The sequence below is a fragment of the Salvelinus fontinalis genome, chromosome 16 (genome assembly GCF_029448725.1).
Source record: "Salvelinus fontinalis isolate EN_2023a chromosome 16, ASM2944872v1, whole genome shotgun sequence".
NCBI classification, from domain to species: Eukaryota; Metazoa; Chordata; class Actinopteri; order Salmoniformes; family Salmonidae; genus Salvelinus; species Salvelinus fontinalis.
This window is the reverse complement of record NC_074680.1, coordinates 15,171,338-15,188,262: the sequence shown is the minus strand read 5'-3', so window position 1 is coordinate 15,188,262 and position 16,925 is coordinate 15,171,338. Positions and strand designations below refer to the sequence as shown.

At 45.7% G+C, this 16,925-nt stretch overlaps 2 protein-coding genes across 12 annotated transcripts in view; both read left to right on the top strand.

Moving 5' to 3' along the window:
• LOC129812696 (AT-rich interactive domain-containing protein 1B-like) overlaps window positions 1–8,347 on the top strand; it is a 198,970-nt gene extending 190,623 nt beyond the window's left edge. For all 5 annotated transcript variants that reach the window (XM_055864489.1, XM_055864488.1, XM_055864490.1 and 2 more), the window contains 8 exons: window positions 1,575–1,719; window positions 1,899–2,077; window positions 2,790–2,916; window positions 3,026–3,145; window positions 3,255–3,330; window positions 3,607–4,612; window positions 4,730–4,860; window positions 5,086–8,347. In XM_055864489.1, the coding sequence (XP_055720464.1) occupies window positions 1,575–1,719; window positions 1,899–2,077; window positions 2,790–2,916; window positions 3,026–3,145; window positions 3,255–3,330; window positions 3,607–4,612; window positions 4,730–4,860; window positions 5,086–6,987 (3,686 nt within the window). In that variant the 3' untranslated portion in view covers window positions 6,988–8,347. The remainder of the gene's footprint in view (window positions 1–1,574; window positions 1,720–1,898; window positions 2,078–2,789; window positions 2,917–3,025; window positions 3,146–3,254; window positions 3,331–3,606; window positions 4,613–4,729; window positions 4,861–5,085) is intronic.
• A 3,482-nt stretch (window positions 8,348–11,829) lies between these two features.
• LOC129812693 (palmitoyltransferase ZDHHC14-like) overlaps window positions 11,830–16,925 on the top strand; it is a 101,490-nt gene continuing 96,394 nt past the window's right edge. Inside the window, exons 1-2 of one of the 7 annotated variants that reach the window (XM_055864478.1) lie at window positions 12,207–12,298; window positions 16,063–16,372. In XM_055864478.1, the coding sequence (XP_055720453.1) occupies window positions 16,128–16,372 (245 nt within the window). In that variant the 5' untranslated portion in view covers window positions 12,207–12,298; window positions 16,063–16,127. Of the gene's footprint in view, window positions 12,299–12,321; window positions 12,431–13,858; window positions 13,994–16,062; window positions 16,373–16,925 lie in introns of those variants that run through there. The other 6 variants (XM_055864479.1, XM_055864482.1, XM_055864483.1 and 3 more) reach the window with 6 other exon arrangements.

Here is a 16,925-nt window from a genome sequence, read left to right as displayed (position 1 = left end):
GGCTACTAGGTCAGTTGACTGCAGGAAAGGGCTACCCGCCAGTAACCCCTGGTTCCAGTGTTTACGTTCTGAGTTGCTCCACGTGTGTGTTTGGTCCCTGTCTATGGAGCCGAGGGGATATTCTGGGAAGAAGAAAATCCCAAAGACACTCCCCTTCTATGCACTCTCTCCCTTTCTCCCTCAATCCCTCGCTCCTTTTCTCCCAGCCCCACTGCAAGCAAAGCCCTTGGCTCAACCATCAGTCGAACTCCCCCTCCTTTCCTCTCTCTCTCTAATCTGATGTGGAGGCAGGGGGTATTGTTGAATAATTCAGAAGTAGTATGAATTTTTAAAGCCATTCTTTATTCCTGTTGGAGGCGTGCAGTGCAGAGAAAGGCCACGGAGGCCTGTTTCAGAGGAGCTGTTTTACTAAACGCTCATTAGGATTCACAGAACCAGCCTCTCTTATCTACTAAAACTAGCCATCATGTTTTCATTCCTACTTGTACGCCTTTCACTACTATCGCTTTGTAGGGTTTTCAAGTGTAATGTGGCATGGCATTACATAGTTTCTTGTGTTGTTACAGATCTTCAATAAATGTCATATTCCCATGCACTGAAAAATTCATAGCCATGGCTTCATATGATTTATGCATCATATGGTATGATACTAGCTTCATATCATGTTAGCAACTTAACCCCTATTTGGAGTGAAGTGCAGTATGGTTGGGCCACTGGTACGGTAGTCTCTCTCTGATATACCGTAGGGAGTGCACAATACAGTACAGTGTAGCCTGCATGTGGGTGAGCCTCGCCCCTACAGACACCCCCCTTCTATGTTAACTACGGCTGTGGCCCCAGGCGTACCCTCCTAATGAACCCCTCACCGAGATCACCCTGCCAAAAATGAAAAACAATCTTCAGAAAGCTGCCAAATAAGCGCTCCACAGCGACTGCGGCGAGTTACGCACCATTCTTTCCTCCTGTTTCCCTGTCTTCTTCCTCCTCCTCCTCATCCCCTTCTTCTTCTTCTCCTTCTCCTCGGCCCCTTCGTAGCAGTCCCTGCGTTCCCCCTCTACTCTTGGAAGGAAGGCGCTGGGGCTAGGCTAGTGTTATTGCTGCCCACGATGGGAGTTTATGGTTGTTAGTGAAATAGGCCCCAGTGGGCCCTCTGATAGGCGAAGAGGATTTGGGGGAGCTGGCCCCCCTGCCTGGCCTCACATATATCACCCCTGTCAATGGCTGCGTTGTGGCTGTGGCCTGGCGTTCTGTCAGTGGGCCACCCCGCCTGCTACAGGTTAACATGGGGGAAACAGGAGAGGCCATCTTTCCAGGCCATCTGAACCGACTTAATTTTAGAGAGGTTTTGGCCTCGGAACTCCCTCAGAACCTCTTCATTTCCTCCACCCTCGCCCATTTCTCGGCCCTCTCTCTAAATCTGCCTGGTCTCTATGAGAATTATTGAGGCTTGGCAGGTTGCCATAGGCTGACAGTGTGAAAGTGCTACTCACTCAATACTGTTTCAATGCACTCCACAGGAGATTCCCTATTCATTTATAACCATCTCTCTCTCCCTCTCGCTCTCTATCTAACAGCTAACTCAGGGTCCCTGCAGGGCCCCCAGACCCCCCAGTCGTCAGGCAGCAGCTCCATGGCAGAGATGTCAGGTGACCTGAAACCCCCCACCCCAGCCTCAACCCCCCAGGGCCAGGGCCAGGTCACCCCCATCCCAGCCAGCAGGTATGCCATGACCCATCATTCAGGCACTCTCACTGCTTCATATCATGTTAGCAACTTAACCCCTATTTGTAGTGAAGGTTGGGAGTGAAGTGAGTATACATACTGTACTTCAGTATCTCGGTACGTATGTGAAATTGTCTAGGTCCTTAACTTTTTACTTCCTGTCCCTCTGTCTCCAGGAACAGTGTGGTCAGTGTGCAGGACCCGTTCTCTGAGGTGAGCGACCCGGTCTTCCAGAAGCGTAACTCCCTCCCCCCGGGGGGCCCTGGGGGACCGTACCAGCAGGGGGTCAACATGCCCCCTGACGTGATGATGAGGATGCAGTATGAGAAGGACCCCTTCGCTGGCATGAGGAAAGGTGAGTAGACCATTGACCCAGGCACTGGCACAGACTTACCACCATGCCGTACACAGCAATAAGCTGATGAGTTGTACAAACATGGCAGATGCAGAGCGTTGTCAGTGACTGGAATATAAAGGCTGTTTCTCACATGAGATTTGCCTTTATGGCATTTATGAGTCCCTCTGATGTCTTAGAGCACAGGTGTCAAACTCATTCCACGGGGGGCCGAGTGTCTGCGGGTTTTCGCTCCTCCCTTATACTTGATTGATGAATTAACATCACTAATTAGTTAGGAACTCCCCACACCTGGTTGTCTAGGGCTTTATTGAAAGGAAAAACCAAAAACCTGCAGACACTAGGCCCTCCGTGGAATGAGTTTGACACCCCTGTCTTAGAGTGTCTCTTGTCCCAACTTCATCTTTGTTTTTCCCCCCCACATTTCCACCCGTCTTTCCGAGCAACACCTGTTTTCACCTACTCATTATCTGGTCTCTCACCTTTGAGACCAGAGGATGGTTAGAGTTTAAAAGCTGGCATCTGAAAAAAAGTTCTGAGGGAATAACAAAGCTTGGTTAGCATCACAGCACATTGCGGGGTCTCCTGATCGTGCTGAGGATTATTAGTAGGAGACTAGTGCCACCTAGTGGATAAACCATTACACCGAGCAACACCACTGTTTCCAGCATTCTATCCATTCATACTGTGTTCATCTGGTCTCTCTCCACAGTGGCAGGAGGGGATTCCTACATGCCAGGCCAGATGCCCAGCGGTGGCATGCAGGAGATGTATGGCAGGCCTCCATCAGGCATGGGCCAGCGTTCCCAGTACCCATACGGACCAGGCTACGACAGGAGGTAAGCATTGGGGCACTAGACACCTGAACTGATCAGCTATAGATTAGAAACCAATGTTGCCTGGTTTATGTTTTCATGCAAACTGACGGCTTGTCTGTCTGTCTTTCAGACCAGACCATGTGATAGGGATGGAGGGGAGCATGGGCACCCCCGGGAGCCAGAGCAACATGGGACCTTCCAACAGCGAGGGCAGCATATACTCTCCCAACAGATACCCCTCCCAGCTTAGGTGAGGAACACATCTTCAAAATGGAACTGAAGAAATTATATTTCTTACAGAGGGAAGTTCCCTCTCTTTTTATAATTGAATGATCACTTCCTTCTGTTATTTCCTATAGACATGAGGGTTACGGGCAGCAGTACCCTGGCATGTCATATGGAATGCATCCCTCAGGGATGTACCCACAACAACAGGTGAGAGACAAACACTAAGGAGCTCATTGATCTGGCCTCATGATGCAGGTGTAGCAGAGTATAGTTGAATGATGGCCTTTCTAGGGAGTTTTTCCTAGCCGCCGTGCTTCTACACCTGCATTACTAGCTGTTTGGGGTTTTAGGCTGGGTTTCTGTACAGCACTTCGAGATATTAGCTGATGTACGAAGGGCTATATAAAATAAACTTGATTTGATTTGATGATTGGTTTAGTATTGAATAAAAGCATCACCTTGATATCTTCTGCTTCTCCACAGGGCTACAAGCGCCCCATGGAGGGTATGTACGGCCCCCCAGGCAAGAGGCACGATGGGGACATGTACGGCCCCCCAGGCAAGAGGCATGAGGGGGACATGTACGGCCCCCCAGGCAAGAGGCACGAGGGGGACATGTACGGCCCCCCAGGCAAGAGGCACGAGGGGGACATGTACGGCCCCCCAGGCAAGAGGCACGATGGGGACATGTACGGCACCCCAGGCAAGAGGCACGAGGGGGAGATGTACGGCCCCCCAGGCAAGAGGCACGAGGGGGAGATGTACGCCATGCAGTACGGCAGCCAGCAGCCTGACATGTACAACCAGTACAGTGCTGGTTATTCTGGTCCTGAGAGGAGGCCCATGCAGGGCCAGTTCCCTTACCCCTCCCCCTACAGCCGAGAGCGCATGCAGGCCTCTGGCCAGGGGCAGCACCCCCAGCACCCCATGGGTCCCCAGATGATGGCTGGGGGGCCACCCTCCAACAACGGAGTGGAAGGACCCCAGGGGCCCAACATGTGGCCCTCCAGGACAGACATGGGTTATCCCTACTCTAACAGACAGGGGGCACCCTCCCAGGTACCGCCATACGGTCCTTTGGGGAGAGGAGAGGATATGGAGGGCCGACCCATCCAAGATGGTCAGTGGCTCGGGCACGGAGGCCATCGCCAGTCCTCCTACATGTCAGGTGGTATGACCCCTATGTCCTCTCGCCAGCCCCCCTCTGCCTACCAGACCTCCCCCTCCATGGCCAACCACCTGCCCCGAGCACCCAGCCCCGGCTCCTTCCAGCGCTCCATGGAGGCACGGATGTCCCCCAACAAAGCTGCCTATATGGGCTCCATGAAGATGCCATGCAAACCGGGCATGCCCATGCCAGGGCAGGGTAGTGGGCACCCAGGCCAGGTCCCACCTAACCTGCGGAGAGACCTCAACTACCCTCTAGGATCTGTAGAGGCCACCATGCCCCTTCTCAAGCCCCGCCGCAAAATGACCTCAAAGGACACTGGTAAGAGATTACCAAGTCCTTTTATTTGCTGTCATTGTCAAACCAGCACTGTTATTATCTTGATATCTGTGACAGGTATTACAATCCTGTCTCCTCTAACCCCTGTCCTCTCCACAGGAACCCCAGAGGCGTGGCGAGTGATGATGTCTCTGAAGTCAGGTCTGCTGGGTGAGAGTACCTGGGCCCTGGACACCGTCAACATCCTGCTGTATGACGACAGCACTGTGGCCTCCTTCACCCTCGCACAGGTAACTGGAGACACTCTTTACTCTTCTCTTATTGTTGTTCTCAACCAATCCAGAACTGAGCCTTGATGACAGTCTGAAATGATTTACGTTTAGTAATGCTTGACAGTTCTCCACCCCAAAACAAACCAACACATCTTTATCAGATTACACTGTAAATATTAAGGGACGCTAAAGTACTTTAAAACCAAAGCCCTGATGTCATTTGTTATTTTGTTGTGTCTGCAGTTGCCTGGCTTCCTGGAGCTGATAGTGGAGTACTTCAGACACTGTGTGATGGAGATCTTTGGCATCCTGGAGGAGTATGAGATAGGGACCATCGGCCAGAAGACCCTCCTGGGGCCTGAAGCCTGTAACCAGGGGGAGGAGCTGACCTCTGAACCTGAGATGGACTGTGAGGCCAGCCAACCAGAGCCTGAGCCTGAGCAGGAGGTGGAGAGGGGGGAGGTAGAGAAGGGGGAAGTAGAAAATGGGGAGGACAAACCTGCTGACATCACAGAGAAAATGACAGTGGAACTGATGTCTCCCCCCAGTGCAACGGAACCAGCCCCTGAGGGAATGAAGGAGGAATCTGAAGCCGAAGTGAAGGTAAAGAAGGAAGAGGGGGAGAAAGAACAGGAAGGAGAGAAAGAAAAAGGGAAAGAGGAAGGAGAAAATCCCACGGAGAGTAAGAAAGCCACAGCTGAAAGTAAGGAAGACTATCCTAATCAGTCAGAGCCAAGGCCACAACAGGCCAGCAAGTACGACAAGTTTCCCATTAAAATCCTGCACAAAGAGGACCTGATTGAGGACATGACGGAGCAGCTGGCTCACGTGACAGAGTTCACTAGCGGACTGCTCCACTGGCAGGTAGGCGGGGGGGATTCCACGGCCCACATCCAGACCCACTTTGAGGGCAGGGGAGAGCAGCCTGACAGGACGGAGGGAGAGCGAGACGAATGTGCCATTCTGAATAAAGAGCAGGAGACTGACTCAAGGACAGAGGAGAAGGGGAATCGTATCACCGCCACCATCGATGACATACTGTGTGCCCGGCTCGAGGCTCTGTCAGAGGGCCACCCCACCCACTCTGCCCCCACCTACCCATTCAGGCTGCACCAGGGCGGGGGCCACATGCACATCACCTTGCTGGAGGACGAGCCCCGCTGTTTGAACGAGGCTCCCCTCTCCACAGCTTCTCCTTGGCAGGACTCCCTGGCCAAGCGCTGCCTCTGTGTGTCCAACATCCTCCGCAGCCTCTCCTTCATCCCTGGGAACGACTCAGACATGTCCCATCACCCAGGCCTGGTGCTGATCCTGGGCAGACTGCTGCTGCTCCACCACCAGCACCCAGAGAGGAAGAGGACGTCCCCTAGCTACCAGAGAGAGGAGGTGCAGGAGCGGGGCCTGGCCTGCAGTAAGGATGAGTGGTGGTGGGACTGTCTCACTATACTCAGGGAGGACACCTTGGTCACCCTGGCTAACATCTCTGGCCAGCTGGACCTTTCCCTCTACCCAGAGACCATCTGCCTGCCCATCCTGGATGGCCTACTCCACTGGATGGTGTGTCCCTCTGCCGAGGCCCAGGACCCCTTCCCCTCGGCCGCCCCCCACTCCCCCCTAACCCCCCAGAGACTGGTGCTGGAGTGCCTGTGCAAGCTGAGCATCCAGGACAACAACGTGGACCTGCTGCTGGCCACGCCACCGTTCAGCCGCCAGGAGAAGCTGTATGCCACCCTGGTGCGCTATGTGGGTCAGCGTAAGAACCAGGTTTACCGCGAGATGGCTGTGGCCACCCTCTCCAACCTGGCACAGGGGGACTCCACGTCGGCACGCGCCATCGCAGTACAGAAAAGCAGCGTGGGTAACCTGATGGGCTTCCTGGAGGATGGGGTGAGCATGGCCCAGTACCAGCAGAACCCCCACAGCCTGCTGCACATGGTCCACCACCCCCCCATGGAGCCCCCCAGTGTTAACATGATGTGTCGGGCTGCAAAGGCTCTGCTGGCTATGGCCAAGGTAGAGGAGAACAGGCCAGAGTTTGTCTTGTACGAGGGCAGACTCCTGGACATCTCCATCTCCTCTGTGCTCAACCCGGGGGTAGCCAGCATTGTATGTGAAGTACTCTTTCAGTTTGTTAAAAAATTATGACAGGAGGATAGACAGGCCGGAGTCAAGAGATGGACAGAGAGACGATGAGATGAAAACCTTTTTCTGTGGTTTTATAGTTTTATTTAAATTAAATGGAAGAAAGTTTATATATATACATATATATAAACGTTCTTCTAGTTAATTTAATATATATATATATTTAGCTCCTCTGCCCCAATTAACACTTTGGTTTTGGGATTTGAAAGATGATTTTAATACAAATATTTAATACCTGCTGTTGTTTAAATGTTGTATATTGTTTGAAGACTTTTGTTTGTACTTTTGTTTTGTTTAACCAAAGCTGGTGCCAGATTTCGGAGAGGATTCTTTCATTTAATTTTTCTCTTTTAAATGTTTTGGAATTTTATAAATGTTTAAATCTGTATGTATCATATATGGTTTGTTTTGTTAACGAAGCACAGATTAATTTCAATTGTGAGAGATATTGCACATAGAACTTTTCTTGCCACACAAAAAAGGAACATTGATTTTACACAAACATGTAAATGCATCGCTGGAGAAATTGTGCAATAGAACTAGTGCAAGATGTCTGTTGAGGGCAACTAAAAGATGTGAATCTTTTTTTAAACACTTGCAATATGTGATTTTGACCATGGGTAGGCAGTGTTGCATCAGCCAATCAAAAACATTTAAAATATTGTCCTAATTTTAACTGTCAAACGTTTGACTTGCTTCATCGTTGTCAATCATTACTACTACATCCGGGAGTCCATTTTCACAAAGGAACAGTATCTTAAGCACTTGCATTTGTTTGATTTCCTTTTTAACCAATGTATATATATATAGACTTATGTACATTGGACACTACTTCACTCTTTGTTTCAGTTTTGGTTGATTCTCTACATTCACTATCAAAAATAATGTTATTACAAAGTGATGGAAGTTTCTGACTATTACAACAACTACTTTTGTTATTGGTAAGATGTGTTATTGTCGTTATACATATTTTGTTATTGGGGTCAAATATTTGAACAGAGGTTGTATAGGTCTCTGTATGTATAAAGTTCCTGTACTACGCATTGTAATATAGCTTCAAGCTGATCAAAACAATATTTGGTAATGAAATGTGGAAATGCCAGGGTCAGGGATAACTAGCTGAGGTTACAGAAGACTTGTGAACATATTTATTTTCTTTTATGTCCTTCATTCATGTAAATTGACATATTTTTAAGCCAATGTAGTTCAAAAATAAAACTCAGAAAAGAACCCACAACACAAACAAGGTCTGACAACCCTTTTTTTCTTCTTACTCAATGACTACCTTTGATTAATTATAAATCTATTTATACTCTGTGTTCCACATGTTATGAATAAAATGTACACTGACTATTGTGAAGCACCGGGAGAGTTGCATTGTGTTCAGACAATCTTAGGATAATAAAACAAAAAACAACTTACTATTAGTGTTTCTCAAATTAAAAACACAAAGAGAGAAATATTACAATCACTGCTGTTCTTCTGAAGCCCACCTGTAAAGCAACACTGCAAACTGGCCTAACCTCATCATTTCAATGACCTACACTCCCCAACCACAATCACAACCATGAGAAATGGGATGAAATGAAGGTAAGGGTTATACAGGTAGGACTGCTCTACGTGTTCCAGGCCACGTTCTCCGTATATCCAGTATGCCTCCTCTAACTCAGGAATATTGTGACTGAGGACAAGGCTCCTGACTTCACCTCCATCATTGCTTATGGACAACATCACTGATACGTGTAGGGGTCAGGTAAGGAAAACAGCCTGTACTTTGGAGTTGTTCAATCTGATAGCACCCCCTTACTACATATTGTATGTATTCACTCCAGTTTACCGTGCAGACAAGTCCGAATTGAACAGAGAAAATCTGTTTTTCAAGCTTTGTTGCTCAAATAAAGCACCTAGATCTTTTTCAGAATTTGCCCTCTGGATGATGGTTGATGATCTTCTGTCTTCCTGACAGATAAAATCTACTTTAAACTGCCTTAATAACAGCCTTCCACTTCCTGTCTTTAGACTGACACGGATGGCAAGACAGTCTTATGAGACATCTTCGTCTCATTTTAGGTTTGATTTCAAAGGGGATTATTATAAGGATTCTTCTGCGAGCGAAACTCGAGAAGCAGAGACGCACCCATGGTATATTTGTTGTATAGTAGTGCCTGTGAGGTACTTTGTGTACCTCAAACTTCCTTCCTTGCAATTCTCTAACTACCTGTCCTTTGGCAGTCTGTGTTGATTGATAGTGAGCAGATGGTCGTATTTGAATGAAACACTATGATTCAAAGCCCCATTTAGGATACCTTAGTTCAGAATGTAGAGCATGGTACAAAGATGTCAGAACATGGGGTAGTTGTTCTATAAATGTATTTTATTTGAGCTTTTTTCTTTCACTCAGGGCCCACCACAGCAGCAGGCCTCCCACACACTGCTTCTGAGTGGCTTAGTCATAGCTCTGACAGCCAGGCTAGAAGTGGTGGCAGAGCTGCTGCTGGTCTGGCGGGCTCCCTCCCACCTCTTACCAATACTGGAGACGGGTGAATGAGTGTTGGGTAAAGGGAGTGTCTGACACTTTCAACAAAACACAACGTGTCTGTGTGTGTGCGAACATTTGCATGTGTGTGTGTGGCTGTTGAATAGCTTGTAGGGAAAGTCAGTCTATGAAATGGGGATTCTTTGTATATTTAGTTGACCTAATGTGTGTCTGAGCCCCAGTTCATGCAATGATCATTCTATCATCACATCCTCCGATATTGATTATGTTTCACAACTCTGATACTGAATGGACTTGGTTGTGTCACCGACCATCCTCTTGTAAGAATCTTTCCTGAGAAGATGTCCATATTGGCACGATGTGGGCCTGGGCCCAATGCAGTCTCAGATATTGGCTCCATGTAGGCTGCCGATGCACCTTATTTATGAAATGTATTTATGAAACTTTGATTTCATTGCATAAATTGCATAATTTTCAAGCCTTAAAAAAGGTATCTAGGGAACGTGATACATTGTATCAGAAAGACAACCATGTCTTTACAATCATACATATATTTTTTAAAAGAGAAACTGTTTGTGATATGTCACATGCACTTATTTACAGTGGGGCAAAAAAGTATTTAGTCAGCCACCAATTGTGCAAGTTCTCCCACTTAAAAAGATGAGAGGCCTGTCATTTTCATCATAGGTACACTTCAACTATGACAGACAAAATGAGAAAAAAAAATCCAGAAAATCACATTGTAGGATTTTTTAATGAATTTATTTGCAAATTGTGGTGAAGAGCACATTATGACTTGTTTAGGACTCGAAACTCAAAGTTTAGGACTTGAGACTTGACTCGGACTTGCCTGTCTTGACTTGGGACTTGAGTGCTAAGACTTGAGACTTACTTGTGACTTGTAAAACAATGACTTGGTCCCACTTCTGGTCAATAGCGAGTGAAGATCCCAGGAAAATGACATCCCCGTGACCAAAGCAGGACCTCAGGATCTTGCATCATCACGTGACGAGGCTAGCATTAGGGGACATGTCTCACTCTGTATGCATATCATAGACTTAAGATAGCTCAGTTGGTATAGCATTGCGCTTGTAACACCAGGGCAGTGGATTCAATTCCCAGGACCACCCATTTGTAAAATGTATCCATGGATGACTGTAAGTCGCTTTGGATAAAAGCATTTGCTAAATGGCATATACAGTGCCTTCAGAAAGTATTCACACCCCCGGACTTTTTCCACATTTTGTTGTGTTACAACCTGAATTTAAACTTGATTAAATTGAGATGTTGTGTCACTGGCCCACACACACAACACCCCATAATGTGAAAGTGGAATTATGTTTTTGGAAATGTTTACAAATTAATAAAAAAATGAAAAGCTGAAATGTCTTGAGTCAATAAGTATCCAACCCCTTTGTTATGGCAAGCCTAAATAAGTTCAGGAATAAAAATTTGCTAAACAAGTCACATAATAAGTTGCATGGACTCTGTGTGCAGTAAATCTTTAACATGATTTTTGAATGATTACCTCATTTCTGTTCCCCACACACACAATTATCTCTAAGGTTCCTTAGTTGAGCCGTGAATTTCAAACACAGATTCAACCACAAAGACCAGGGATGTTTTAAAAAACAGACATTGAATATCCCTTTGAGCATGGTGAAGTTATTACACTTTGGATGGTATCAATACACCCAGTCACTACAAAGATACAGGCATTCTTCCGAACTCAGTTGTCGGAGAGGGAGGAAACCGCTCAGGGATTTCACCATGAGGCCAACAGTTACAGAGTTTAACGGCTGTGATAGGAGAAAACTGAGGATGAATCAACAACATGGTAGTTACTCCACAACACTAACCTAAATGAGAAAGTGAAAAAAAGGAAGCCTGTACAGAATACAAATTTTACAAAACATGCATCCTGTTTGCAATAATGCACAAGAGTAAAAATAAATTACATTTATGTCCTGAATACAAAGTGTTATGTTTGGGGCAAATCCAACACAACATATCACTGAGTACCACTCTCCATATCTTCAAGCATGGTGGTGGCTTCATCAATAGCCTAAAACACAAGGCCAAATATACACTGGTGTTGCTTACCAGGATCTAACAGGGCCTAATTTTCATCATCTATTGATCATATTGTTCTATTATTGAAGACATTAATGCTATTTGTTTTGTATTATTCAAGCATTGGACATTTGTTTTCATTTTCTATCCAGATGTGCAATCAATTATATAATGGTTCACTAGCTACATTCCCCATAATTCCTGTTGCACAGCTATCCACTGACCAAAAAAAAGAGGAGGAGCTGTGTGCTACGTATGTGGTAACGTTTTCTTGTTGCAATGAGCAGCGCGACGTGAGGGTGGCAGCAGTGGGAATACTTTCCCAACAATAGCAAACACAGTGTGTGATCTCGATGTTTCAGCAGCCTGTCTGGGAATAGTGTATCGCGCAAGCGAAGGAGTACGTGGCAGAATAATCGGAATATCTTCAGATTTGGGATGTCTGTAGCTAGCTGGACGAGGCGATCTTTCGTACTGCGCGCGACGACTAGCCAGAGAGCCAGGATGGAGCATCTTTTCTAAACATCCCTCGCGCTATCTGCTGCGGTTGAAGTGGTGTGGGACCGATGACCGTGTCTATACACGGACTTTCTACGAATGAAGCGTTTGGTGTTTTCAGACCAGGCATAAACGTTTTGTAATTCAGAGAGAAAGGATGATATTGGTTTCGACTGCAGTTCGCAACAAACCCGGATACAAGAGCGGAAAAAAGTGCCGTACCACAAGCAGTGTCGACTTACTTTGGTGAGCTGTCAGAGGGTTAGAAACACTAACGTTAGAAGGATTCGGTTTCTGTGATGGTATGCCGCCGGTGATGTGACCGTAATGTTTGCTGAATGAAACTACAGAAACTACCCCCCCCCCACCGAGTTTCAAGTATGTTACAATGTCGTTAGCTTAGCTAGCTGCATTTTCTTTTTTGTTGGTAGTTTGCTACTAGCTAACGTTAACTGTCTATACCTAGCCGTAAAGTACATTTGCCCGATGATTTTCACGTAATATTAGTTAACGTTTGATTATTTGGTAATGTTAGTTCCGTTAGCTAACTACACATTGTTACAGCGGTGATATGTACGCTTCCGCACATCCCGTTACATTAACTAACTAGTGTAAAACATAGCAGGCAAACTTTCAAATAACCTGTTCTTGGCGATACGTTCTCAATTCAGGAGAAAGGTATATCTTATACATATCCGTGTCCAGTTGCAGGTGGTTCTCCAAAAACCAGATAATATTCAGAAAAGTATCAAATCCACGTTTTGTAGAGTTAGAAATGCCTCTTGCATGTGTGTAGATAGTTGTTTTGGTCGCACTGTGAAGCGCTGTCATTTAGTTCTGCACGTGGCCGCGACTAGTTCCTGCAAAGATGTTGGGAAATGCAGGATCTCTGGCAACTAAAATGGCATGGGAACTGACTCGGTGCCAAACGTGGATTTAATATATTTCTGAATATTCTATGTTTTTTGGAGAACCACCTGCAACTGGGCACGACATGTATAAGATACACGTTTTGCCCGAATCGAGAGAATTAAAGTATCGCCAAGAATAGTTTAGTTAAATGTGCCTGCTATGCTTTACACTAGCTAATGTATAAAGGTCTAAAGGAAAGGTTCACCCATTTTGAATGTTATATTGTTTTTGTGCATCTCTGAGTGATGTTCTATCGATTCCCTGGATCATTTAATGTTTTCATGTGTTTCTGAGTTATTGGCGTTCAAGCAGGCATAACTCCGGCAGGTATGACGTAGCACCGTGATAAACCCGCTCTCACTGCACTGGAAGTTAATATGAATACGACTTTTAGATCGCAAAAACGTATATCATACATGTCAGACTTCAATACTGTCCGATGTCATACCTCGGGAGAATGTCTTCTCTCAAATGAGCCATTGATCATATTTTGCGATATTCCTACCTCGAGAAATGTGTCATTTAACGGAGGGCCTAGGGTGTGTTGCATGGTGCTGTTGCCAGAGATATTATAGAATGGAGATAAGAATCCAATGAATGAAGGAGCGTATAAACGCCCCACCCAGCAAGACCGCGGACCAATCGTGTTCACGTTGTCATCCTGCGTCACGCGTTTGCTAAGCTAATCCTTTTCAAATTTAGTGTATATGTCAAGAAATGTGCCTATTAAGTATGTAATGTCATGATTCCAAAGCTATACGATACTACAGAATGCAAGTTATTTATCTCCCATTTCGGAAAAGATTTGTAATGTTCAACTTCTGGTTTATGAATTTGGTGCTAATGTTAGGTTTTTGAGCGATTGCCCAATAGACTCCCATTCAGTCCTTGTCCCAGAATCGCCCAGAATGCACCGTGCGGCCCATTTACGTTGCATGGGCAACTTTTCCCATCTACTTAAAAGTATATCCGCCGTTGCGAATGTTAGACTGCACTCTGTGAGGGACATCGATCAGCAGGTTGAACATGGTGAGATTGTAGACTCCAACATTAATAGTGCAGTTTGTTTAGGCGATTTTTACAGCTAACTAGCTACGTTACATGCTGATATTGTCTTTGGTATTGTTGTGTTTAGCTACGTTTGCTAGCCAGCCAGCCCATTGCATTGCGGAATTTGGAGTCGACTTGAGCTGCAACAGATTTCCACATTGAAACAAGATTTTCAATGGTGCTACCAACCTTATTATGACGGCATATAACACAAAAATGTATCATTTGTTCACAAAAAATATTGTGCTAATTTAACACTAAATTAAAGGAATAGGTGGTTTTGGGTGGATTGTTAGTTGCTTTTAGCAACTCTAGTATTTACACTAGGGTTGCTGGGAATTAGCTTGCAATAAAAAGGAATAGTCCGCCGAAAACCAAAAGTTAACTAAAATTACATTTCAACTTACTGTGTCAATTGTCTGTAGCCTTGGTCCTTATGCAGGGAGGAATTTTATTTTAAAAAACAAAACATGATGGGACATATAATTAAACAGAATTTCCACAGGTGGGTCTGTTGTAGACCCATGCAGTTCCTCAGTAAGGTCAGTTCCTCTGCTTACTTACATCATGTTAAAAATAAAAGTCCCCCACAAGTTCTTGCTTTTTGTGCATGTGCAGGACTTTTATTTTGATGTGAGGTAAGTGGACAAGAAGTGGGTCTACAAAAGACCCACGTTGGGAAAGCCTTTTTAATTTATGTTCTATTAGATGTTTCCCCCCCCCCCCCCCTGCAATAAGGACCAACCCTATGGCCAATCAGCAGAGTAAGCTGAAATTGAATTTTATTTAACTTTTGGCTTCCTGTGGCCTATTCTGTTTTTTCTTTTGTAAGATAATTCCGAGCAATGCCAGTTTCAAGTTTTAATGGCACATGCTTACGTACAGTGAAATGCCTTTCTTGCAAGCTCTAACCCCAACAATGCACTAATCAATAACAATGTGATACTACAAATAATAAGGTATAACAAAAACACACAAGATATAAGAAGAACACAATAAAGTAAGTAAGCATACTATATACAGGGTCAGTTCCAATACTATATTTACAATGTGCAGTGATACTGGATGTATAGGGGTAAGGTGAATAGGCCTCAGGATATATGATAAACAGAGTAGCAGCAGCATATATGATTGAATGTGAGTGGGTGTGTGTAGTCAGTATAAATGTATGTGTGTGTGAGCAAACGATGGAGTGAGTGTTTGTATGTGTGTTGGAGTATCAGTGTGCGTAGTGTAGGGCTCTGAGTATGCATAGAGAAAGTGCAAAAATAATAAAATTGTCTGTGCAGCCATTTTGTTAGCTATTTAGCAGTATTATGGCAAAAAGATAGAAGCTGTTTGTGAGCCTGTTGGTGTCAGACTTGATGCACCGGTACCGCCTGCCGTGCAGAAGCAGAGAGAACGGTCTATCGCTTTGGTTGTTGGGGTCTTTAACGATTTTCCAGGCCTTCCTTTCACACACCGCCTGATATAGTGATCCTGGATGGCAGGGAGCTGTCCGAACCACTAGGCTGTCCGCACCGCGCTGGTGTGTAAATACTAGCGTTGCTAAAAGCAGCTAGGGTATGGAAGCATTCAACTTTCACCGCCATAACAATGTGTGGCTAGGGCCAAGGAACATTAAACAATTCCTTGCTAGTTGCTAGCTATCTAGTGAAAAGTTTCATGCATGTGAGAAGCTGTCACTTGTAGCTAGCTAGTTATCTTAGTGGTAAAATGGGTAGCCAAGTAGGTCTGGCTGTCATGCTAGAGAAATGTGTGTGCTGAGATTTAGCTACATGGACTCATAAAACATTAGCTGTCTGATTAAATGGTAGCTAATCTTATAAATCCATACAACCTCATCAGCAATAATAAAAGTAAAAGTGATCCTAAAGTCAGACTGGTCCCAGATCTGTTTGTTGTTTTGCCAACTGTTGTTCATTGTCTTTTTGGCATGACAGCAACCATAGGAGTTTGCTCGGCTGTATACACCACCCACAGATCTGGGACAAGGCTATAATCAGACCACTTTCTTTCCAGTAACATAATAGTTGCTTTCATTACAGCGGTGCTTGTACCCCCTGGCCCTGGACTGCTTCAACTGTTGGGGGATCTCACTGAGTGACCATTGATGCTGCATCTCAGGGTTGCTGAGCCTATGCGAGAGTGCGAGTACAGCCAGATCAGCACTCGCAGCTCGACACCGATGGAGACTCCATACAAGAAAAGGACCCCAAAGAGGAGGAAGTGGCAAGCCTTCCCAGGGCGGAATAAATTTTACTGCAATGGGAGGATCATGATGGCCAGGCAGACAGGGGTCTTCTACCTTACCCTTGTCCTAATTCTCGTCACAAGCGGACTCTTCTTCGCTTTTGAGTAAGTAGCTAAAGGTTTTGCCCATTGATTTTGCCATCGTTTCTTTGGCCATGCCCACTTTGCCTATGAACTGGGCATTGGGGCTGTCTGGAGTTTTGGTGTGCTGTAGCTAACAGAGCCAGGGTTTATGGCCCAACCTGTCACTGTGTATTAGCCAGGGGTGGCCTGAATGTGGATGAGACTGTGGCTCTCTCACTCACTGTTCCTCAAGGTGATCTTTCACCTTGAGCTGTCGTACTGAGCAGCGTCTTGGAGTTGGCAGAGGGTTTAAAGCCTTTTCATTCCGTTAGCTCAGCTCTAATGTTTAATCTTAGACATTTTTCTGGAAGTGTCATGGCAATTAATTAGAGGGTAGCGTAGGTAGGCTACTTGTCTTAACTCTCATTCATCACTCTTACTGACAGCCAGGACAGCCTACTTGATGTCCATTTGCCTCTCTGGTTAGTAATCATGGTAACACTAGTTGTCTAGTTTCTTTAGGAAAGGTGTGGCTGCTCTTGTTTCTCTGTCATAGTCACCGCCTCTTTGGTTGATTGACTGCACTATACGATAC